At 37.5% G+C, this 26,356-nt stretch overlaps 1 protein-coding gene across 4 annotated transcripts in view; it reads right to left on the bottom strand.

The window, feature by feature from the left end:
• RANBP17 (RAN binding protein 17) overlaps positions 1-26,356 on the bottom strand; it is a 322,665-nt gene that overhangs the window by 16,502 nt on the left and 279,807 nt on the right. For 3 of the 4 annotated variants that reach the window (XM_059917665.1, XM_059917663.1, XM_059917664.1), the window contains 2 exons: positions 24,543-24,681; positions 12,540-12,706 (listed from right to left, as the gene is read on the bottom strand). In XM_059917665.1, coding sequence (XP_059773648.1) covers positions 12,540-12,706; positions 24,543-24,681 — 306 coding nt within the window. The remainder of the gene's footprint in view (positions 1-12,539; positions 12,707-24,542; positions 24,682-26,356) is intronic. The other variant, XR_009502445.1, reaches the window with a different exon arrangement.

The raw sequence follows: 26,356 nt of genomic DNA, 5'->3' as shown, positions 1-26,356 counted from the left end.
GTTCCGCGTTATGGGGTAACTGGCTGAGGGAGTGATGGAATGGGAGACATCTAGGTCTTGGCTAGTCTTGGGGAGTCTGGGCATGAGACCACAGGAGGGAGTAGTTCAGCCACCTGATCCCAGGGGCCAGTTCAAGTAAGGTAAAGAACTCCCCCTGTTGAAGGGCTGCTATCCTCAAAGAGGTGAGGTAACTATTCCAAGGACACAGGAAGTAGCATAACTGGTATGCCAAAACCAGGTATGTTGACTGTAAAATCTGTCAGCTCTGATTGTTGTAAAGTAGAAAGTCCTCCACAAATAGAGAATTTGCAATTAAACAACTATGAAAGGAGGACAGAATTTCATCAGTCTGAAAGCACTTACGTCTGTATTTTCCTAAGCATGACAAGGGATACAGAATTAACATGCAAGAGTTCTTCTGGGTTGCAAAGCATACAAAGCAGCATTAACTCATGAAAGGTCAGAGGATGAGGGAACCTTTACCTTGTTCTTCAAGTAGTGATTAGATTGCAACCAAATAAGAAGTCTTCCTTAACACACTATGTAAGCTCACAGCTGCACGAATGGCTACTGCTAGTTAAAATTTCCAAGGGTCAAGACAAATGAATATGAAGGTGGAAGTCACATCTCCAGTACATTAATATACTTTGGGAAAATTTCACATAATTTACCCTTCAAGTACTATGTGAAAAATCAGTAATAACTGTGAAATGAATAAATCATGCCATCATTAAACCAACCCTCACTTTATCCTGTGCCATTCTTTCAAGAAACTCAAAGAGCTTCTTATACCATCCACAGTGCCACTCAGAGAAATGAAGGCAGGGGAACCCTGTCATTTATCTTGCTGTCTCCCTTGAATAGGGATGAACGGATAAGAAGAAATGCCAGGAAGGAAGGGTAGGTTAAGGCCCTGGGAAGCCTTGGTATGGTAAAATCTAGAGACAAGAAAACTGTAAAATCTAGAGACAAGAAAGCCTTAGTTATATTCTAGGCACTGCTATTTAGTGGCTCTGTGTCTTGGGGCAAGTTATTTCGTCCCTCTGAACCTCTGCGTACTTTACCCATACAGGTACTGTGGGATTAAACGTGTTGATGTACCCGTACTCTCAAGTTAAAAAAATATTCACATTGGCCCTGTCTACCCATCAGGGTTTTTGTGAGAGTCAGAAGAGACATAAGGTATGAAGACATTATACAAATGGAAAGAGTTATGGCATTTATTTTCATTCTTGCCATTGCAAGGTAATGCCTGGAGTATGCAGGAAGAATAAGTGAGAAAAAGTCAGTTTGAGCCCAAGAATAAAATCACACCATGCCCCATCCAGTCCAGTGAGTGAGCGTGGTATTAAGAATGCTTGTCACAGAAAGAACTCTAAGAAAGGCAGAACACATGGATGGGACCAGGTAGAGGTAAGTAATCTGGCTGAAGTCATGGCAGAATCAAATCATCTTGTGAAATGAAGTCTTGGGCCTGGGATTTCCTGGACAGGATACTTTTCTCACATTTATAATTATGAACGGCAGGGATATGGACAAGGACAGGGACATTAAAAAGTGGTACCTGCATACTGTTTTTCAAAGTGAAGGCTACTGTTACACATTTATTGAATACCTTCTCTGGGCTAGGTGAGTCTATACTCATTGGTTCACTTTGTCCTCACAGCTTCCCTGAGTCAAAAATCCTTTGGCTATGAGGACAGCAACTATCGCAGACAAAACGTAGGCCTCAAAGGGGTGATCCCTACACTAGGCAGCATGGTCAGGCCTCTCAAGGGCTTAGAACCAGGGACAAGAACGCTGGTGGGATCCTTCTCAGTCTCTCTCTGTGGGCCTGCCTGGTCTCTCGAGATCCTTTTAGCATGTCTGATGCTCTTTTCTCTCGCTGCAGACTGGCTACTTCTCTGAGCATATGGCAGGGAATGGCTGCCCCATGGCTCTTGATTTTTCAAGTCTTCAATTCAGACGAGGCTGACCAGTATCTTTTAAATGCTCGTTTCTAAATCCAGGGAAGAAAAGCCAGCTTAGGTCAAGTGTTTACCTCTTGTCCAATCAGTTCTCAAAGAAAGGGGCCCCTGGCTCAATGAAGGATTTATGAATGAATGAATGGTATGCGTCTCCCCTTGCTTATCCTCCATCCCTCCCAATCCTGTTTCTAGCCCATTTAAAAGTTGTACTGTATTTTGGTTAAGAGCATGGGTTCTGCTACTTATTAGCTGTATGGTATTGGGTGAGTTACTATCTTACTAGAGCTGCAATTACAGTATTTTGATAATAAAATGGAGATAAAAATATCTGCCCCACAGAGTAGTGAGACTTAAATAGAAATATATATATATATATATATATATATATATATATATATATATATATGTACACACACACACACACACACACACACACTGGAATTTATTTGTGTGCCAGGGACTTCTCCCCTATTCTAACAGAGAGGAAGCTCTGTTAGCTCTGTCAGTGATGGTGGGAGCCACAGGGCTTTTCTATACCAGCTGGCAAAGCAACCTCCCTCTCCCTTGCCCATTGCCCATGTCTGTGTACATATATATAAAGCACTTAGAGCACACAAGCCTAGCATATAATAATTATTTCTACTTCTTTTTCATCATTATCATTCATCATCAAAATTATGTTTGAACCTGAGATCGCCCTTTTATAGTGACTTCTTAGGTCCTAGCAACCCTACAGTAAATAAGGCTTCTGTTACAGGACGGAGGAAAAGTCTAGATCTTTAAGAAGGAGGTGTAAAGGTTCTTCCACTTTGGAGTGTAAGGATGTGGAAATACTCCTAACCCAATCTTTTCTGGTCAAGGTAGTCTGCTCCTTTGTGACACCCATGCAAGTTTAGGATCCTTCTGGTGAGCCCTGGGCTGGCTTGGATGTGACACAGGAAGGTGATCTCAGGTGTCATCTTCACATGTCACAGAAACACTGCTCAGAGTAGAAAGACTGAACTCGTGTTAAAACTCAGGAGTGCAAATGAAATCCCAAATGCCTTCCATTTGTGAAATATGGATAAATGCTACTATCTGTGCTGTGTTAGCATGAAAAAGGCAGATGTCATCTGCTATGCTTTTTCTGAGAATTCTTAAAAGAACAAAAACAAAAATCACTGAGAGTCAGCAGAAAAAAAATCGTCCTTTTAGAAGACAGATTGTTAAACACGTTCCCAGAGTTGGTGTCAGTCTTTTATCTATGGATTAGAAATTTTCCTTGCAGAGGCTTTAAAAAAGAACGCATGTAAGTGAACTCTTTTTACCCTTAATTTATAATGATAGCTAACTGCGCCAATCACTATTAATGAAGAGGCTAAAAACCATCTTGTTTGCCATTTGCCATACCGGGTGAGAGACTGTTACAAAGCACGCCTAATTATCATTGGGCTAAACCTGTGTAAAACCGTGCGTTTTTTTCCTTATGAAATGCTCTTTATCTGCTTTACATGAGTGCGAAGGAAAAGGTATGGCTGTTGTTTTTTACTACTCCTTTGCTATTCTGAGAACATTTGCTCCAGAGTAATAGCAAAACTGACTGTGCTAAACTGTAGATAAAAGAACAATGACGGATTGCAGTCACTTTAATTCATAAAGAAAACACTTGGAGCCCCTGGGAATGCCAAATCAAGCCACTGGCACCCAGTGACTCTATGTTAAGTCGCAAACTACATCATATTTTTTAGTTTAAACACAAAGGCTAATGGACATCTAACTTATTTATTTCAAATTCTTCTTTATGAAGCCGGCTCTTTTTTTTTAGCTCCTTGGAAAACATTATAATTCCCCTATTCTATAAACACACAAATATAATTGTAAAATGACATCATTCTGTTTTCATTTAATTACCCCTGAAATGCTTTCTATTTAATATTCATTACTCAAAAGCTAATTTAAAAGAGAAAGAGATGCGACTTATTCAAAAAGATGTACTGTCATTCATAGCAATAGTTATCTAATATACAGAAGTTAATAAAGCAGATTAATCTACAAGTCCCTTTAAGCCATTCTTGAGTTTTGAACAACTGCCTCTTTGACCTTTCACCTTCATGCTGTGCACCAGTAGCAGGTGCCAGCTGTACAGAAATTATGGCTGCGCATTTGAACGCAAAATCTTTTCTTACTTTGCTTCTGACCAGCAGCTGACCCTGTAGGAGTGATTGTTTCTGGTGCCGGCCTAAAGGCTACATAAACCAGTAGCAGATAAACAAAAGGCTACATATACCAGCTGCCTCGCCTAAGGGTACCATCCTAGGCTGACACCTCCACTCCTTCTCCAGCATCCCAAATTGCTCCTTGTTTGTTTCCATACATGCATTTCATCCTTGTTATTTTGTGCAAGGGGTGGGTATAGGAGAAAACCCCCAAAACAACAACAACAACAAAACCCATCCCTTCCCTCGAACTTGACTTTTGAGTATTCCATATCAAACTGTGCCACTATGATGCTAATCCAGGTCTGATTTAGCAACTTTAATAAGAGGCTAAACCCTCTTATAACTAGATAATAAAATTTTATTATGTATTTTAATATTAAAAGTCTTAAAATCAAACTCTTCAAATCATATACTGGTACAGAACTAAGGTACTTAAATATCACAGCCCCAGAAAATGGGAGCCCGAAAAAGCAAATTGTGGCTAATTTTTCATTCTCAGAAATGTAAACATGGAATTCCTATGTGGTAGCAGTGAAAGCTCCAACACTCTTAATTATGTGCAGGGAAGAATGAATCTATTCAAGTATGAAGCACATTGTACCATTTCCAGCAACAGCATGAGATGGTTTTGACAGTTATTTCTTGGATACAAATTACACAAGTATAAAAACAATCCCCATAATGATTAAATGCAGTTATGTACATAGGAGAATACCAGTGCAAATGGTAACATATTTAAATGGTTTTCCTTCATTAAAAAAATTATATATGATATTAAACCATCAATCACTGCTGAGGCACAGGAGTTTAAATGTATTGTCACCGGTTGAAATAAATGACTTGGAGACTGAAATCTGGCTCACTCAATATGGTGTCTTTGCTGTTGCTTAGTCACCTAACTCTCTGCTGGTTTGGGCTACATCTGGTGGATTCCATCCCTTTCAATTAATAAGGCAAGTTACGCTATCAATGGATTACATCTTTAAACTGTGCTTAGAGGTAGAAAAACACATGTCCCAGTGGAAAAAACAAACAAACAAACAAACAGACAAAAAAAAAAAACCTCACCACAAACCTTCTCTGTTCTGTTACCATTTGAAACAATATTTGAAGTACTTATTTCTTTCTTCGTCCATGTTTAGAATAAAATTTTCTTATGGAATTTCAGCAGGGTTATTATATAGTATATGACGATATAATCTTATCTTGGCGTTACCATTTATTTTATTATGTATTAGTCTATGACCATGTTAGATTTGATACCTGAAGTCACTGCCTGTAGATTGCACTTTTAAAAATTAATTTTTTTGGTTTGTTTTGCAGACATTCATTGACCATCACAAGGTTTCAGGCTCTGCTAGGTGCTGGGACAAGTATCAAGATGGAGGTGATCTTTGGGGAAAAAAAGGTACGTGTAAAGATAGGTGATAGGGTTATAACACTAATTTGATGATTTATAAATCAAGAATAGGTTTGTTTTAAAAGGGTTTTGTTTTAAAATACCATTTTTTGTTACAGTTGAAACAGTCATTCAACAAATATCTCTATAACAAAAATGAAATCAAAATGGCAAAGATATGGAATATAACAAAGGATTTGGACAAGAATCATCCTTCTAAAGATGGACAAATGATTTTATTATATCACAGATAAAAGCCATTTTAATTAAAAATTAGTGTTTTTCCATTTTTAAAATTATATATTTTAACTTTCTAAACTGATCTTTAGGGGTGGTGGTCACACATTGATCGTTCTTAAGAGTTTTACTCCCTTTTGGACTTTTGTTACCTGGCTATTAACTAGATACTTTTGCGCAGCCCTGGTCCTCTTAGATACTCTGATTTGATCCTTAGTAATTAGATCTCACACACACACACACACAGACACACACAAACACACACACACACACACACTTGACTAAAGTGAACTTTATTTCTGCCTCAAACAAATCTTGTTATTTTGAAAATTAAAAAAAAATGTTTGGGAGATGTTAACTGAGTTTCATTGCCTGTTTACTGCACCCCTTCTGTATGCAAAGACACAACTCAAATGTGATAAAATGCCCTCTTTAAGTTTCATTAAAGACCTAAGTATAGAGTCATATGTAAAAGCAAAATAATGACATCCTCTTAAAACAACAAATTAAAAAAGTGTGCTTTAAGAATTATCAAAACATCAGAGACAAATAAAAATATCACTGTTGCAAGGCCACATGGGATGGCTATGAGAAATGCAAGGGATCATGCATTAAGAGATCTGAGTTCTGAAATTCTCTAAGAGTACAGAATACAAAGGCGGGAAACTGGTAACCAGACATACAGTGCTGAACTGCAGAGTATTTTTATTTTAAATTTTCAATCAGTGGCCAACATTTACAAAACTGGATTTCTGGCTTCTCTCCGGGGGGAAATCTCAATATATCTGGCAACACTGGGTCTTACCACCTTACAGGGCAACAATTAGCTGGAGCTCTTTGGAGGCTGCCCCCTTTATACAGGGATGTATACTGAACACAGTTTGTCGTTCCTGTCTACCTCAGTCAAGTTTCCTACTTGGCTCTATAGGCACCTTAGTCTGTAGTACCTTACAGAATGAAAAGGAGAAGGAGAGGGATGCTCAAAGGAGTCAGTTTCAGACTTGCCCATGTGAGAGGCCCTTAAGAAGGAACTTCAGTGGAGCTAATGGTACTCAGTAGTAGAAGCCTCTTTTAAAAAAGAGAAGCTGTTTACAATCAGAAAGAGGTGAAAAATGACATTCAACACTGATGAATCAGTGGTGAGAGTCAGGACAAAGCCTAGAGACGCGCAGGGTATGGGGGATGGATGCAAAGCACTTGTTGCTTCCCCAACTTCATTTCACAGCCGCCATATTGATTCTATCCTAGAAAAATCAGGTTAGAGTAAACCTCAAGAGCTACCTCAGAGGAATTAAAGGATAGTCACAAAGGAACATCACGAGACAGTTGCACTATTAGACTCTGACCTTCTCAAGGATACATGTCCTGCTAAATTTTATACCTTCAATTTCTGGCTACAGAATTAATGATTGGGTATGGGTGTAGAATAAGAGAGAGGAAGCTCTGTTAGCTCTGTCAGTGATGGTGGGAGCCACAGCGCTTTTCTATACCAGCTGGCAAAGCAACCTCCCTCTCCCTTGCCCATTGCCTCTTTGGGTCACTGCCCATCTGTTTCATTCCGGCTGCAGCACAAAGTTGGGGTATAGGATGACTGCTCTAAATCATTCTACCTTAAGGATGGCCCCAGTGGGACTTATTGGAAGCTCAACTTGCCTCATTGTAAGTGCTCAAAACATACATACTACTTCAAATTAGCAGCCGCCAACAAATTATAGCTTTGTGGTTAAGCATGTGAATGCTGGAGCTAAACACATCAAGGTAAAATTTTAGTCTTTCCGCTTATGGACTACATGATCTTATTGACCACTCGTAACTTGGGAAAGTTACTTAATCTTTTTATGCCTTGGTTTCTGTATCTGTAAAATGGTGCTCATAATACTACAGCTTCACAGAGATACTGTGGTGATTAAATCAGATTAAATGCATATGTAAAAAGCTTAAGCTAGTGTCTGAAATATTTTGCCAGTACTATTTTTTTCCTAGAAATAAATACAAAGTACATACATATGTTGCTGTGAAGACGACCAAGACTGCAGCAGCATGTGCAAAAACACAATTCTATTATTCTTCTTTTTTACTTGCCATGTCTAATGACCTATCCCTGGCTTCCCTTTAAATCCATGTTATCCTCTGATCCAGTTGTGAATGTTCTTTCAGCATGTGTTTTTGACATCAATCTACTGCCATACTTTTGATAATAGCTGCAAATTAACCAGACTGAGCTAGTGGGTCATGAGCATACTTTCTATTTAGGGTTCACTAGAAATGTCTATAATAACATTAGAAAGCCTGGTTAATTTTTTTAAGAGCATAAGAGACATTAATATATTTCATCTGCTAAAGTGTCTCCCACTGTGAGAGTCTTGTTGAGGTTCTATAGGCCAAAATCTCAACATCAGTTAAATATGTGACTGCACTTTCTCCTACTTAGTACTATGGGATGGTATCTTAAGTATGAAAGATGTCTTGTATAGTATGTCAAAATGTTGAGCAATATCCTTTCAATCTAAACACAGAAATGAAAAAAGAGCAGATGATTTCCCTTTTGCTGTAATTCACTTTGGGATGCATGTCACGAAGAGCACTATACAAAAGCAATTTTCATTGATTGACTGACTGATTGAGGAAAAGGGTGAATGTTCTTTCCAGCTTACGTCCCTACTGAAGTATGATTCTTATAACTCCTGACAGCTCTTCACAATTTGTAGTTAAATGTCAGGTTAGCTCAAAGTGGGAGGGAGGGGGAGAGAGAGGGAGGGAGAGAGAAATAATTATAATTAGAACTTTTTCTGGTTTTTAGTACAGCTCACTTGAGCCAAATAGTTAAATAGAAGAGGTTAAGATAAATTAAAACCTAAATGTTCTAATTCCTCCATTCAGTGTATTTAAATTTTAGAGAACATAATTGCTAAAAATACCTTGTTAATAAGTTAATTGCATAATCTAATCAGTAATGCTAACCATCACATAATTCTTTTTCTACTTATATGGAAGTTGCTACTCTATCTAGAGCAGGTAGTTTTAATAAAAGTTCTGCTTTAGAGAAGCATTCAGCCTCAGTGTCCTATTATAATCTGAAAGAGAATGAGTCCCATCTTTGAAATGCCCTTCTACTCTTATAAAACACGCTCTTTCATCTACCTAATTTGGGTAGATCCTTCTTTCATTCTGTGATATAACTAAATGAATGCTGACCTTCGAGTTATAGATACAAACACTTAACATGACCAGGGATAAAACTGAAAACGTTTCACGTAGAAATTTTATCTTCCAAATTACTATAGCAGATCAATGCCTAATCACTGTTACTATTGGCCTGTTCTTAAAACTTTAGTTTATCTCTCTAATGACATAAAAACATGGCATCTTTTCTTTTTTTTTTGCTTAATATACGTAAACTGGGCAATGCTGGTTAGACAATAATTCTTACTTAAAATAGATTCACTTAATTATAACAGGTCTTCAAATGGATTAAATTTAATGCTTTGCAAATTTAGATTTGTTTGCAAAATATGGAGGATGGCTTATTTGGAGAATGTTTTTAAAAACACTGAAGATCTAAAGCCACACAGCAAGTCATAATAAACGCATTTTCAGGTGAGAGGCACTTAAAATGTCTTATAGGAAAGGCCTCTAAGAATGTCAGAAGACCCTTTGTGTGGGTTCATGCTTCATTTGCTGTGGAAGCTTGAGGAGATAACTTTTGCAATTTAGAATTGACACTCTTCATGCAACTATGCTTCCAGTGATATAGGTCCAGGTTGGGGGGGTGGGGGAGAACAGTTCAAACTAGTAAATAATTGCAGTATCATTGCATCAGTTTAGTTTAAAGAGCTGACAAACCCTCTCTAAACTCCAAGCACAATTAGTCATTAGGGTCTAGTTTTTCAGCACTGTTAAGCAATTTGTAACCCATTCCTTTTAATAGGGTTAGGCATTACTTAACTGACACAGATGCCTTGAAAACTGAAACCTTGAGTTATGAAGCAGCAACCTTGTTCATTACCTCCTCTGATAGGCAAATCATCTAAAAAAACAGCATTTGATGGGCAACCAATGAATAATCAATGGCTCACTTTTCATCTGAGTGTGAAAATGAGAATAATCTAATATAAATTCCCTCTGGAAAGAGGCTGAATCTTGGATTCTGCTGCTCTTCAGGGTTGATTTATAAGGTCTTGGAAAGCTGATGCAAACAGATGATCAATGGGACCCATCCTTGCTCATAATAACCCCCAACTGGCCCACTCCCTCTTTTCCAAGTCTATCCCTTCAGGCTATTAGCTGTGTCCAGCTAATTCTTCCCACTACTCCTGCCTGCTGCTTTTACTCTGGCCATCCGTTCAGTCCAGCCGACTCAGAAGTAATTTTATACGCGGCAGAGAGCGGGTGGAATTGATTTTTCACTCAGTGCTCAGTTCCCATCTGAATAATTATCAATTTTACTGCCTCATAAAGGGAAGAGTCAAAATTTCAAATCAATTCAAAAGAGCTTTTGAGACGACAGAAACTGTGCATAAGAATAGAGGTCAAAGTTGTCAGTGACCTAAGGAGATGATGTCAGATACTACTATACCCAATCGTTGACATCAGAGGCACTCAAGATGATATAACCTAGTGCTAATGCAAATCATATTTATGCTGACTACCCAAGACCAGTCATTAATATTTAAAACGCTATCTGAAAGCCTACATTCCAAATAAATAGAATGTATTCCACTGTTAATAAAGATATATCACTACTTAGTCATATGCTATAAAGTAAAGGATTACCAAGTATTATTAACACATAGAAATTACTTAAACCAACAAACACATGGTAATTCTGAGTAAAGACAAACTTGAATGTCTTCTGCACAACCACATTACTTGTTCTGCACAGTCGGATGGTATTTGTCTAGGACCATAGCCTATTGGTTTTTGCTAAAATTTTCTACCCACTTAAAAGTTCCTGCCAAAGTTTATGGGACAATATTGTGATCATGGTTGAGCACTGGCAGGTGGCAGACCTGTCACTTGCCCCGGTGGGGTGAGGGCTGGGTCTGATTACTGGCCAATCCATGGTTATTTATTTTCTCCACTGGCTACATGCTCTAATTCTGTGGTTCTCAGCCTTCTTGTTGCAAAACACCCGAGGGCTACGCCACACTCCCGGCAGTACCAGTGGCTACTGCAGAAGGATGGGTGAGGAGCAGTGCATCCAAATCTTGATAGAATGTGTTATTCTGAAAAGGCATTCCAGGTGAATCTGAGATCTTATCCGGCAACTAGTCTCCTGAGAATCAATGGTGTAAGTAAGTGGTAAGGACTTGGGCTTTTGAGCCAAACAGACCTTGGTTCACATTCCACTTTCCAGTTGATCTCTCTGTGCTTCAATTTATTCATTTGAAAAATGGGGATGGTTATATCCACATTGCAGGGTTGTTGTGGGGTCTAAATGAGGAGATGTCTCTGCAAGTCCTCTCCTCCTGTCATCACTATGTTAATCCAATTATCACATAATTAGTTAGTTACTTGTCTCTCCTCACCACCTGCCAGGAAACACTTATTTAAGGAGAGAAATTATGTCTCATGGGTCTTAATGGCTCTTGCACCTTGTACATAGGAAGTCCTCAATAAATGTGAGTTACCTTCCTCCTGTTTAATCACCAACATGTTGTAACAATTCCAGGGTCATACCAAATAGTTATAGGCCCAGAGCCCTTTGCTTATTTACACAAAATCTTAATCACACACCTCCCTGCCAGGAAAATAACTGGTTAACTGAAACATCACCACAAATAAAGTTTACTTAATGTCATTTAAATATTGGCAAAAAAATGACAGCTAGGAAGAAAACCTCTTCCATGGCTGTCTTATTCATTTTCATCATTTATTTACTCAGACTGACATTTTTATGCTGATTGCAGGCGACTTATTTGCTGGCTAAATGAGCAGGTTAAAGTGTTTACATTTGCAAACCACAGACTATTATGGAGATAATTTGGCAAAATAAGACAACTGGAAGCAGTATAAAGATATCACTTTCCAAATTTAGTAGAACTGGAATATATCATAGTGATGCTATCTCCACAGTAAAATGGTATTATTCTCTTTGAAACATTTCTGGCATATATATTTAATTTTATGCATGCTGTTACTGTGATTTGCAGAAGTGAGTTTTTAAAAAATATTAAACTTGGACCTAATTCATATTAGCTAGTCAGAAAACATTTGAAAATAAACAAATCGTGGCTTTATTACTTATTATTTAAATGTTCTTGGGAATATGACCTATCTGAACCTTGATTTCTCATCTTAAAATGGGGAAAATGATACGATGAAGGGAAAGTTCCCAGCAAGTTGCCTGGCACAGACCAGGAGCCCAGAAAATGGTAGTTTCCCAACATACCAGAGTATTCACAAGGCAAACCTAAGATGACGTTATTAGAGGCTCTGGGAAAGAAATCAGAGGTTGACTGTTTCTAGTTCCAGCTTTGACTTTTATTTCTCTTGTCTCTGGAAGAGTTATCCTCTTTTTGAATTCTAGCTTCACTGAGGTGAGATGAATGACTTAGAGATTTCTGGAGGGTGGGTAATCCTGAGGCCAGTGTACTATCCTACCTACAGGGAAAATACTCCTAGAGAAGACCCAGTAAAGAGTCTTGGCAAGACCAGCTGCTCTAAGGGATATTCAGAGACCAGACTGGCTGTTGGGAAACTCTTCTCTCTTAAGCTAGATAAGCAACCACCAGTTACCTGCTGCAGGACCTCTGGATTTTGCTGCATAAAATGTAATAGTCTCTGACCAGCCTGGGCAGCCTCTCTGCATCGAAGTGGCTTCCTGCCCTCTTTTGCTATGTGCTTGAAGAGGTAGGTGACGATGTAGTCTAAACTGGTACAGCAGCTGGAGGAGACAACTGTATCTGTGTGAACAACAAATGAGAATTCATTTGTATTACTAAAGTGTTTGTTTCATCTCACTATAATGCCTAAATTAAAAAAAAAAAACAACTTTCTGGTTTCAAAGAACTTTAATCAAACTGTAAACTCCTTGAGGGCAGGGATTTTTGCCTTGCTTTTATCTCTTTAAACCCAATGTCTACTACAGGACCTGGAATAGAGACATGTTAGTAAGTAAATGATTCCTGGATTGCATTGGACAGAATTTTCCATATGTGACCTTAATGACCCTCTGTTCAATTGAAGTGACTTTATTAAATATCTACTTGGCGCAAACTGCTCTGCTTCAGGGGAAACAGGGTGTAAACTTGGTGCAAAGTACTCTGCTTCAGGGGAAACCCTCACCCTGGTGTCAAAGAGCTCATGGATTTAGTACGTAAGTCACTAGCACAGCGCTGCGCAAAAATGAGTGACACACTGCTGTGAGAAATTTGAGGGAGATATTGTATTTGGATGAGGATCAAGGACAGTTTGGTGAAGGAGGTAGCACCTGAGATGGGCTTGGAAAACTTATTCCAGTTAAACATAAGGAAGGACATTTTTCACATTTTGCACAATGTACATTGTAGGGTGAAAAGGTATGGATTTTGAAGCCAGACAGCTCTGGTTTCAAATTCCATCTTTTCCAGTTATTTGCTGTGTTGTTACTGTGAAGGAGCCAATTAACCTCTCTTATCGTTTATAAAATATGCTGCAGAGTTGAATGAGGAGAAAAATAACTAGAAATTCTCACAGTAAAAATAACTGACCTAGAGGGTATTATGCTAAGTGAAATAAGTCAGACAGAGAAAGCCAAATACCATATGATTTCACTTATACGTGAAATCTAAAGAAAAAAACAAATGAACAAACATAACAAAAGAGAAACAGTCATAGACACAGAGAACAAACAGGTGGTTGCCAGAGGAGAGGAGTGTGGGGGGGATGAGAGAAATAGGTGAGGGAGATGAAGAGGTACAAACTTCCAGTTACAAAATAAATGAGTCATGGGGACGAACTGTACAGTGTGGGGAATATAGCCAATAATAATATCTTAGTATGGTGACAGATGGTAACTAGACTTACCACAGTATTTTATCATTATCTAATGTATAGAAATATTGAATGACTATGTTGGGCACCAGGGACTAACATAGTGTTGTAGGTCAATTATACTTTAAAAACAAACAAACAAACGAACAAACTCACAGAAGAAGAGATCATATTTGTGGTTATCAGAGGCAGGGGTTAGTAGGAGGGGGAACTGGATGAAGGTGGTCAAAAGGTATAAAGCTCTCGTTATAAGATAAATAAGTACTAGGAGTGTAATGTACAACATGATTAATATACTAACACTGCTGTATATTATGTGTGAAAGTTAAGAGAGTAAATTCTAAGAATACTCATCACAAGGAAAAACATTTTTTTCTTTTTCTTTTATTTTGTACCTATATGCGGTGATGGATGTTCACTAAACTTACTGCGGTAATCATTTCGGGATGTACGTAAGTCAAATCATTATGTTGTACACCTTAAATATGTATAGTGTCGATTGTGTCTCAATAAAACTGGAAGGAAAAAAATATGGTAGTTACTACTAATTTTCCCTCATAGTGAAAAAAGGGGAGCAGGACCTTTTGGTGTGAGTAAAAGAATGTGTAGAGGAATCATAAGAGAGAAGGCTGACAAAATAGTTTGGGATCTTCCTTGAGGGCATCCAGTAGTAGGTCAAGACATTTACATGTAATTTGAAAGGCAACAGAGGTGTTATTGAAGGATTTTTTTTTAGCAAGTAATGACATGATTTCTTTGTACACTAAATATCATTTCATATACCTCTAATAACCACTTCTGTATACAGTAGGTACTGTTGTTTGCATTTTTCAAATGAGAAAAATGAAGCTCAGAGATAATTAGCTTATCCAAAGTTCATGGTTTTGATTCAGAGCATGACAGTGCCCAGATTTTTTGGCTAATGGTAACATACGGACACAATTCTGGGGAGTTTATGATTAATAACAGAAACAACAAGACAAACAAAAACGTGATGGGCACTCAAAAAACGGCAAATTTAGTAGATTCCGAAGAGAAGTAGATTGGGAGAGTAGGGCTGGGAAGCAGCAGATTATAAACTTCCTAAGGCAATAGTTACTTTCTTATTCATTTTACTCATCTCTAAGGTTCTGAGACATATGTGTGCTTGTCATAGATTAGAGGTGAAATATTAGTTGATTTAATTAAAGAATGGGTAGGCAAAGCTAATCTGAGAAAGTTTTTTAAAAAAAGTCTTGAGTTTTGTTTAGTAATAATACTAGAATTGTTATAACACTACAATTTAAAAAACTCTTTCACATACATTGTTTTAGAGAGGAATGACATAGTAAATAGAGGTAGGTTTGGGGGCAGGTTTTGAAATATAGAAGTATGCATTTAAAATAGACGATAATGGTAGCTGATACAGGATCATGAGGGGTTGAATGAAGGTCTAAAAGATGGGCATGGACAATAGTTTTGGGAAACTGTGGAGCTATAGGCTTTTGAGAAAGGAGCTTTTATTTCCTTCTAAAGCTATGGCAGTTGATTGATTGACTGATTGATTGATTACCTCTCCCCACTAACTGGGTTACTTTGCAGAAAAGGAAGCTTTGGTTTTTATAACGCTGGGAGGTAGTATATAATGTAGTAGAAAACATTTAGGCCTAAGAGTCAGGCACAGACTTGCTGAACTTGTTTGCTCTTCTCTTTTCCTTCACATTTCTACCTTTGAAGTCCCAATCATGAAAGTAAATGGATTAAGTAACTTAACATCTACAAAAGGAAGCAAGCAGGAAATAGATATGGTTCCCCTCACCAGTGAAGAGCAATATGCTATCATATAAAAATTATAAAAACTTCACATAGATTTGGTGACCACATGCCATGAAGGTTGCATTAAAAGGTTCCAATCTACTGAGTCAGCTATGAAAAAGCCAGGTAAACACTTTAGACATGAAGGTTGGAGCATATATACTTGCAGTAAAAGCAAGAAGAAGAGCTTTCATTATGGCTTATCTATTGTTGGGGGCTTTGAAAAGGACAAATGTTATTTCAGGGTAGATTGAAGAGTGTGGAATCATAAGGATCATGGGCCATTTGATCACAAACAGAATGAATAGTGCTGAGGACTATGTATTATTTTTGGTTTTCTTTATTTGCAGCTCAAGCTACTGTGTGAAATTCAAACAATGAAACTCTCCTGAAATAAAAGAATGAGCAGAAGTCATGAATTTTCATATTTTGTCTTAGCTCTTGGTGTTTATCATCCATGATTTAGACAATTTTGGACAGATTTTTTAAGCCCAACAGGCACTTTGTCTTCTCTAGCAACTTACTGTTTGGCACTGAAACAACCAAATGCCCCTTTTCTTCTGCAACTAGTCTCCATGGGAAGCGTATGCATCATTAATAGCCCTCTTGTTTACTAAGACCCATCACAGAAAGCTGTTCTGTAAAGTTAACTGTATAGGAAAGAGTTGCTTAACTGAGAGTCAGAAGAATGATAATGGGGTTGAAATTACATTTGGCTTTGACTCAAAATTTCTCACCATAGCAGAGGGGAGGATGAAGGTCTTGGAAAAACATAGTGTGAAAGGCAAATTCAGAAACAAAAGGCCTATTTGGGTGGTGCAGCAGTTTAGGGTTGAATCTGTATCTTCTAGATGTTTGACTACACGAAGATTCAATTTGCACCTCTGTAAAATGTGCTTAATACCACCTACTTTGTTTTGAGAAATTAAAGACTTAAGAGATAAAATGTGTAAAGATTGTAACATAGTGCCCAACACTAGTAGGTTTTCCCCTTTTCACTTCCCATTTGTTTTCCTGGCTATTTCAATTCCTGAAACACCAAGCCTATCATTCTATTTAGCCAATCCATAGCTTTCTTCTCTCTTTAGCATGTTTTTGGTGGGAGAAACTAATGAACAAGGTCTCTAAGTTTCTATGTACTTCCTGGATGTTTTATTTCTATATTACATTTATAATATTTACTCCATCCAATTCAAGAATGTGTTCATGACAATAACATATACCCTTTATTAATAATAAAAATTTTATTAATAATGGACTTGATGGGGAAATTTCTGGTGGTTTCCAGTTGGTTCAACTTTTAGCTTGCCCCCACCTTCCCTTGTCTTGCCTTCTGTGCCATCCTTTGCTTTCCTGGAAGGCACCCCCATTCCTGCCAGGGCTCATCTTCAGAGGCCTTCCCTGATCACTTCTAAAAAAGCCATACAATCATTCCTTCTTCATTATCCTATTTTAAGTCTTTGTTTAGCACTTATCATGACTTGACATTTTCTTGTGTGTGTGTGTGTGTGTGTGTGTGTGTGTGTGTGTGTGTGTGTTTACTGTTATCTCTCCTCACTAGAATATAAACTTCACATGAGCAGAGACCTTATCTATCTTATTCTCTGCAGTACTCTCAAGGTCTAGAATGGAACCTGGTACATAGCATGTGCACAGCTGATGTATACTAAATGAATGAGTCGAGAGTCATTATTAAGAGCAGCTTTTTGTAAGCCCTGTGCTTGGTCTCTGTATGTAAGAGTATGGGGGTAGCGGGTGGTGGTGGTGGTGGGTGATTAAAAAGATGGAAAATATAATATATAAATACAATCACTTTTTCTTTTTACAAATTATAGCTGGCCTGAAACTAAAAATGCTAGTGAATGATTGACTAAAAACATTTAATATCATGTTAAGCATATTATCTATCATTGGTTCAACTTTTCTGTACCTCCCTCTCATTTTTCCCACTGAGGCTATAGTAGAACTGAAGCCTGCCTGTAACCCAATTAATGCCTCTTTGCAAATTTTTCGTTGTTGGAAAAGGAGAAACCCAAGTGGTTATGTTCAACAGTCTAAATAATCCTCTTTCTTGAAGACACAGGGCACAATTAACCTGCCAAATTGTGACCTTTATCAGATGGATCCAGCAGGGTGGTGAGGTGAAGAGGAATGGGTTTTAGAGTTAGAAAAACTCCTAGATCAGGCACTTATTAGTTGTATGACCTTAGGCAAGCTGTTTCACCTCTCTGGGCAGCAGCTTACTCTTCTGTATAGTGAAAATAATATTACCTAATTAATTCATTCAATATATACTTATTGAGTACTTACCACATGCTAGGCACAGGGAAAAAATTCGTGATTAAGACACACTGTTCAAAAAAAAAAAAAAAGACACACTGTTCCTGTCAAGTAGGAAGCCTACAATCAACTAGGAAATAAGGACAAACAGTGCTATTAGCATATTTAACCTAGTTTTGGTATGCAGAGTGGTTCTGAGAATGAAATGAGTAAAGTACACATATGAAAACACCTATGGCAGCATCAGGCACGGAGTCTGTGTCCATGGTCATACATTCATAAGTGGCAGCACTGGGACTTAAATTCAAGTTCAGTATTCCCTGCATTATGCCACTTTGTCAAGATTCCTTTGGAGACTTGTTAAAATGCAGATTTCAGGCCTAAGATCACACGTTGAGAACAACACAGCCATCCACAACTAATTCAGAATCTTAAAGTATTACTATAATATGAGATAAAAGAATGGCAAGACAAACTGTAATAATAAAAGACTTCGGTCTCTGTCCATGAAGGATTAACTGCTACGAGAATTTTTCCTTCTGCCATAAACAACTAGAAAACAGGACAAAATATATGAAACAACGGTTTTCAATTGTTGCACAAGAAGCAGTATAGGACTATGAAACCAGAGAGGAGGGAAACAAATGAGGTAATAATACCTACCCAACTGCTCAAGCTTACTGCGCAAAGCAGTTTCCAGGCTACCGGCCAGGAAAGGGGAACCCAAACAAAGCCAAGTGGTCTCACTGAGTTGAATTTGGGGAGGCTGAGGCAGCTAGAACTTGTGGGACAGAGTATCAGAGAGTGGGAACTATATAAGAAGAGAGCTCTGGAGATCTGCAGAGGAGTTCTCTCCAGTCTTTGAACAATATAACAGATATACATAACATATGTGTAACTGGAGTTCCAGAAGGAATGGAGATGGAGAGAGGTAGACTGTAATTATTTGAATGCAAACTATGATTATATTATTTGATGGTGTAGACTGTAAACCTTAGAGTACCACTAAAAATTAAAAAGTATGACTAATAAACTCACAGGGGATATAAAATGAACTCATTAGAAAAACATTTAATTAATCCAAACCAAAAGAAGGCAGGAAAAAGAAACAAAACCCAGATAGGATAAAAAAAAAACAAATAGCAATATTATAAATTTAAACTCAAATATACTGGTAGTTATATTAAATGTAAATGGCTGAAACACTATTTAGAAGGCAGAGACAGTCAGATTCGATATAAAAATATGACCCAACTATATGCTGTATGTTAGGCAAATATGTCCATATCCTAATCCCCAGAACCTGTGAACGTGTTAGGTTACACAGGAAAGAATAACTATGGTTGCAGATGGATTAAGGTTGCTAAGCAGTTGAACCAAAAATAGGAAGATCATCCTTGATTATCTGGATAGGTCCAAGGTAATTCCAAGGGTCCTTAAAAGTGAAAGAGAGAGGCAGAAGACATCAGAATCAATGGGACATGTATCTACGGAAGAATGGTCAGAGATATTCAATGTTGCTATCTTTGAAGATGGAGGGACAGCAGCCATGAGCCAAGGGATGTAGGTGATCTCTAGAGGCTGGAGGAGGAAAGGAAATAGATTTGCTCCTTGAAAGAAAAATGGCTCTGCTGACACCTTGATTTTAGTCTGGTGAGACCCATGTCAGATTTATGACCTAAAGAACTATATGACAGTAAATTTACATTGTTTTAAGTCACCAAGTTTGTAAGAATTTGTTAAAACAGCAATAGAAAATATCTGCTGTCTTCAAGAAACCAACTTTAAATATAAAGACACAGAAAGAATAAAAGTGAAATGATGGAAAAAGAGGCTAATTCTAATCAAAAGAATGCTGGAGAGGCAAGTAATATCAGACAAAGTAGATTTCAGAGGAAAGAATATTAAAGAAATAAAGAGCATCACTTCATAAGGATAAAAGGGGTAAATTAATCAAGGGGACATAACAATCCTAAATATATATTTACTTGATAACAGAGCTTCAAAATAATTTATACAAAGACTGATAGAATTAAAAGGAGAAATGGACAAACCTATAATTATAGTTAGAGGCTTCAGCACTTCTCTCTTGATAATTCATAGGACAAGCAGAAAACAAACAGACAAAAAACCAGTAAAAATATATAAAATGTGCACATTATCAAGCAATTAGACCTGACACTTAGAGAACATTCTTCCCAACAACAATGGAACATACATTCATTTCAAGTGCCCATGGAACATTCACCATATTTTGGATTATAAAAAAGATTCAATAAATATAAAAGTTATAACAACCTCTGATATGACTACAATGGAATTAAACTAGAATCAATAACAGAAAGATCAGAAATTAAACAATGTGCTTTTACGTAATAACTCATTGGTAAAAGAAGAAATCACTAAGGCAATAAGAAAATATTTTAAAACTGAATAGAAAAAGTCCCTGGGACTTCCCTGGTGGCGCAGTGGATAAGAATCCGCCTGCCAATGCAGGGGACACGGGTTTGATCCCTGGTCCAGGAAGATCCCACATGCCGCGGAGCAACTAAGCCCATGTGCCAGAACTACCGAGCCTGTGCTCTAGAGCCCGCAAGCCACAACTACTGAAGACCGCGTGTCTAGAGCCCGTGTTCCACAACAAGAGAAGCCACTGCAATGAGAAGCCCGTGCACCACAAGGAAGAGTAGCCCCTGCTCACCACAAAGAGAAAGCCTGCACATAGCAACGAAGACCCAATGCAGCCAAAAATAAATAAAATTAAATCTTTAAAAAAAAAAAAGCCCCCAAATACATAAAAATTTTATCAGTTATAGCCACAGTAGTGCTTAGATAAAAGCATTAAATGTGTACATTAGAAAAGAAGAAAGGTCTAAGATCCACAACCTAAGCTTCTGCCTGAAACTGAAGGAAGGAAGTTATGAAGATCATACCTTAAGTCAATGAAATAAAAACATGGAAAAATAATAGAGAAATCAATGAAAACTGAAAGCTGGTTCTCTGCATAAAATTGATAAACCTGGAGCCAGAATGATAAAGAAAAAAAAAAAAAGACACAAATTGCCAATGTCAGGGATTAAAGAGGGAATACTACTAGAGATCCTACAGAAATCAAATTGTATAACAAGAGGATATTATGAACAATTTTATGTCAGTAATGTCAGATGAACTTTAGATGAAATGGACAATTTCCTTTAAAGACACAAACTATCAAATGCTACTCAAGATGTAATAGGAGGGACTTCCCTGGTGGTGCAGTGGTTAAGACTCTGCACTCCCAACGCAGGGGGCCTGGGTTCGATCCCTGGTCAGGGAACTAGATCTCACATGCATGCCGCAACTAAGAGTTCACATGCTCACAACTAAGGAGCTGGTGAGCTGCAACTAAGCAGCCCGTGAGCCACAACTAAGGAGCACATGAGCCACAGCTAAGGAGCAGGCGAGCCACAACTAAGGAGCCCGCCTGCCGCCACTAAGAACCAGCGCAACCAAATAAATAAATTAATTAATTAAAAAAAGAAAGATGTAATAGGAGACTGGAATAGTCCTATATCCACTAAAGAAATTTAATTTATAGTTAAAAACCTTCTAACAAAGAAAAAATCTAGGCCTAGTGGTTTCACTAGGGAATTCTACCAAACATTTCAGGAAGAACTGATAACAATTCTACACAAACTCTTTAAGAAAATAAGAGAGGGGGGAACATTTCCCAACTCATTTCATGAGGGCCCTAGACCAACACTAAAACAAGGCAAAGATATGAGAAGAACAGAAAACTATAAAAGAAGAACCATAGAAGAATACATCGATAGCTGTCATGAACATAGATGTAAAAATCTGTATCAAAATTACAGAAAGTTGAATCTAGTAATATATAAGAAGGACAATACATTGTAACCAAGTGTGGAATGCAAAGTTGTTTTAACATTCAAATATCCATCAATGTGGTGACTAATATCATGTAATGTATTAACAGACCAAAAAAGAAAAACCATATGATTATCTCAGTATATGTAGAAAAAGAATTTGATAAAATTCAACACCCATTCATGATAATACTCTCAGAAAACTAGAAAAGAAGAGAATTTCCTTAACAAGATAAACCTACAGAAACCTACAGAAAACCTAGAGCTAATATTATACTGAATGGTGAAAAAGAATGAATGTTTGCTCCATAACACTGGAGACAAGGAAAGAATGCTCGCTACCATCACTTCCATTCAACGTTGTACTGTAGGTTCCAGCCAGTGTGACAGGGTAAGAAATATTACAAAAGCCATACAGGGACTTCCCTCGTGGTCCAGTGGTTAAGACTCTACACTTCCAATGCAGGGAGCACGGGTTCAATCCCTGGTTGGGGAAGTTCTGCGTGCCGTGTGGCCAAAAAAAAGCCATACAGATTGGAAAGGAAGAGGTAAAACTATCTTTATTTGCAGACACATTTATGTAGAAAATCTTAAGAAATCTACAAAAGGCTACCAGAATTAATAAGTCAGTTTAGCAAAGTTACAGGATACATGGTCAGCGTACAAAGAAATCAATTGCAATTCTACATGGTAGCAAAAACAATAGAAATTGAACTCAATACCATTTACAACAGCATAAAAACAAAAAATAGTTTTAAATACAACAACATATGGACAAGACTTATATATTCAAAACTTCAAAAATGCTGTTGAGAAAAGGTAAAGAAGATCTAAATAAATGGAAAGATATGCCATTGCCAGGAACTGAACACTCAATATTGCTAAGATGTCAGTTTTCCCCAAACTGGGCTAGAGATTCAATGTAACCCAATAATAATTCCCCTGTTCATTTTTTTTCTAACAAGAGAAACTGACAAGTTGACTCTAAATTTATAAAAAAGGGAAAGGACCCAGAATAGCCAAGACAATTTAAAAAGAGAAAAACAAAATCAGAGGGCTATACTATCTGATTTTAAGACTTACTATAAAATTAGGACAGTATAGAAATGGCACAAAGTAGTCTAACAAATAAAGGATATTCTTCAACAAAAGATGCTAGAACAACTGAATATCCACGTTAAAAGAGGAATCCCAGCTTTTACCTCATAATACTACATACAAAAATTAAATTGAAATGGATCATAGACCTAACCATAAGAGCTAAAACTATAAAACTTTTAGAAGAAAACATAGAAAAAGCCGTTATGGCCTTGGGTTAATAAGCAAAGATTTCTTAGGATAGGACCAAAAAGACATGAACTGTAAGAGAAAAAAATAATTGGACTTCCTCAAAACTGAAAACTTTTATTCTTCAGAAGATACTGTTAAGAAAATAAAAAAGACAAGCCAAGGCTGAAAAAATACGTGCAAAACATAGATCTGATAAAAGATTTGTATCCAGAATATATAACAAACTTCCAAGATAAAACAACCCAGTCAACAAAATTGGGTAGAAGATTTGAACAAATATTTTACCAAGAAGATAGATGAATGGCAAATAAGCAAGAAAAGATGCTCAAATCATCATTCATTAGTGAAACGCAAATTAAAAACTCAAGGAGATTCCACTTCACACCCACGAGGATGGCTAAGATTAAAAAGACTGATAATAGCAAGTGTTAGGGAAGATATAGGGCAACTGGAGTTCTCATACATTGCTTGGGGGAGTGAAATGGTACAATCACTTTGGGAAACAGTTCCGCAGTTTCTTGTTTTTTGGTTTTTAAACATCTTTATTGGAGTATAATTGCTTTACAATGGTGCGTTAGTTTCTGCTTTATAACAAAGTGAATCAGCTATACATATACATATATCCCCATTATCTCCTCCCTCTTGCGTCTCCCTCCCACCCTCCCTATCCCACCCCTCTAGGTGGTCACAAAGCACCGAGATGATCTCCCTGTGCTATGCGGCTGCTTCCCACTAGCTATCTATTTTACATTTGGTAGTGTATATATGTCCATGAGTTTGGCAGTTTTTAATAATGTTAAATATACACTTAGCGTACAACCCAGAAATTCCACTCTGGTATTTACTCAAGAGAAATATTTGTCCACAGAAAGACTTGTACATGAATGTTCATAGTAGCATTATTCAAAACAACCAAATAATGGAAACAACCCAAATGTTATTGGTTGATGAACATATTAACAAACGTGGTAATCCATACAGTAGAATAACACTCAGCAATAGAAAGATAAAAACTGTTTCGCAAAACGTGGATAAATCTCAGAGGCATTATGCTAAACGAAAGAAGTCACACACAAAGGACTACAGGTTATATGATTTCACTTATATGAAATTCTGGAAAAGGCAAACTACAGTGAGAGAAAGTAGATAGTGGTTCCTTGGGGCTGGGACTAGGGGAAAGGGATTGATTAGAAGGGGTCAGGAGGGAGCTTTCTGCGGTGATGAAGATGTTCTGTATCTTGGCTGTGGTGGTTCATGACTGTATATATGTTTGTAAGGACTCACTGAAATGTTCACTTAAAATCAATAATTTTTACTGTGTGTAAATTATACTTTAATTAAGCTGATTAAAAAATAAACTATATCAAAATATGAAAAAAGGGCATTTTTCTCTCTTGCAGGTAATAGTTATAAAATAATCTTTCAGTTTGGATAAATAATCTTTCCCCCTTTGTAGGATGATCATCTCAAAAGCACATACATTAAGAGACCACAATCAAGTCTTTCCTCTGAAAACAATGTTCTCTATGATACTCACCAAGAGTACTGAGTCCCTCTGAGATAGATGTGAGAACATACAGGAGTACAGGAGGCTCTAAGTTGGTGACGAAGCTCATGTGGTCCTGGGTGAGACATTCCAGGAGTGGATAATAAGACTGGCTCAGTTTCCGATATTGCTATAACAGAAATACTAAATGTCAAGCCACAGAGAAGCAAAAGATGTGTCACAGCTCAGTGAAAACTGCCATTTATAATATTAGAAATTGTGACCTTACACATAAATACATAAAATAAACATAAATATAAATACATGGAACAAATGACATAATGATTCTCAATTCAGTATTTAAAGGGGTTCTAATAAAAATCTCTTGATCTCTGGAAATCCTAATTTGAAGCTACAGCATACCCTAGTAAGTAATTTCAATTTTGCCTTATGTGGTTAACACTTAAGTGCAATTAAAATCGCTGCAGTATAGAAGACTGAATGATTTTTCTGGGCTGGAATATTGTAACACTGAACAGTGCTTAATAGTGGCTAGGCAACCTTTTTTTTTAACACAAAGAAATTTGCTGTTATAATAGCATTTGGCATCATAGTCTGCTATATTTACACAATGCCAACCCATCTAATTAAATCATAACTTGGTAAATGGCTTAATATTTACCATATATAGCAGGCAAAGGATAAGTACATGAGAAAGATACTTGGAAAACCTCAAATGAAACCCAAACCAGTATCAAAGAAGCACAACACTTATAAGAGAAATAAACCATATCGATATTTATTAAAGTGAGATTGACTATCTCCATAAGAATCACATGGGGTGCTTGTTAAAGATGCAGTTTTCTGATTCCCAATTCAGACTTACAAAATGAAAACCTCTGGAATGAGGTCCTGAAATGTGCATTTTAAAAATGTACACTAAGGGAGTCTTATGCACCCTCAATTTTGAGATTACTGAGTTAGAGGTTTGCTTGTCTACTAGAAAAAAGATTAGAGAAATTCCTAGAACCATATCAGGTTTTTTTTGGTGGGCCTCAACTGTAGTGAAGAGTTCCCTCAATGAGGAGGCTGTAACACATGGCTGATCTGACTCAAGTTTCCACTTTGTAATTTCTGTTGTACAGGCAGCCTTCAATGAGCATTCCATTCTACTGCAAAGAGGCTTGACAACTTTGGCTTGAGATGTGTTTTTTTTTTGTTTTTTGTATTTTTTGGCCACGCCGCGCAGCTTGTGTGATCTTAGTTCCCCGACCAGGGATTGAACCTGGGTCCCTGGCAGTGAAATTGCAGTCTAACCACTGGACTGCCAGAGAACTCCCGAGATGTGGTTTTATGAAGACTAGCTTAGAAAGGTGGAAGAGGGTACCTCTAGTGCATTAGAATGTCAAAGGAGCATTTCTCATACAGGCTGACTAATGAAGGCCCCCAGATCTTACTTGTAACCTTGGGCTGGGAGCAGGTGGGAAAGCCTAAACTAAGCCTGAGCATGAATTTGGCTGTGTTACTGAAGTAATTACTGCAACCACATTGGGCATATATTAGCTTTTGTGTAATCAGGCTGAGATATTTTTTAAAAAGTCTGATAATGACTCAGACTCAGCTCAGTGGAGGAGCCTGGAAATCTGAATTCCAACAAGCACCCCAGGTGATTCTGATGGGCCTCAAAGTTTGAAAACAACAGACATAAATCACAGAGACTAGATGGTAGAGTAGAAAAGGGACTTAGAGATCACTTTGTTTAATTTACTCATTTTAAAGGTGAGGAAATTGAAGCCTGGAGAAATAGAGAAGGTGATTTATTCAAGGTAAATGACCAGCAAGTGGCAGAGTTGAGACTACATACC

The sequence above is a fragment of the Balaenoptera ricei genome, chromosome 3 (genome assembly GCF_028023285.1).
Source record: "Balaenoptera ricei isolate mBalRic1 chromosome 3, mBalRic1.hap2, whole genome shotgun sequence".
Lineage (NCBI taxonomy): Eukaryota > Metazoa > Chordata > Mammalia > Artiodactyla > Balaenopteridae > Balaenoptera > Balaenoptera ricei.
This window is presented reverse-complemented; position numbering and strand designations above follow the sequence as displayed.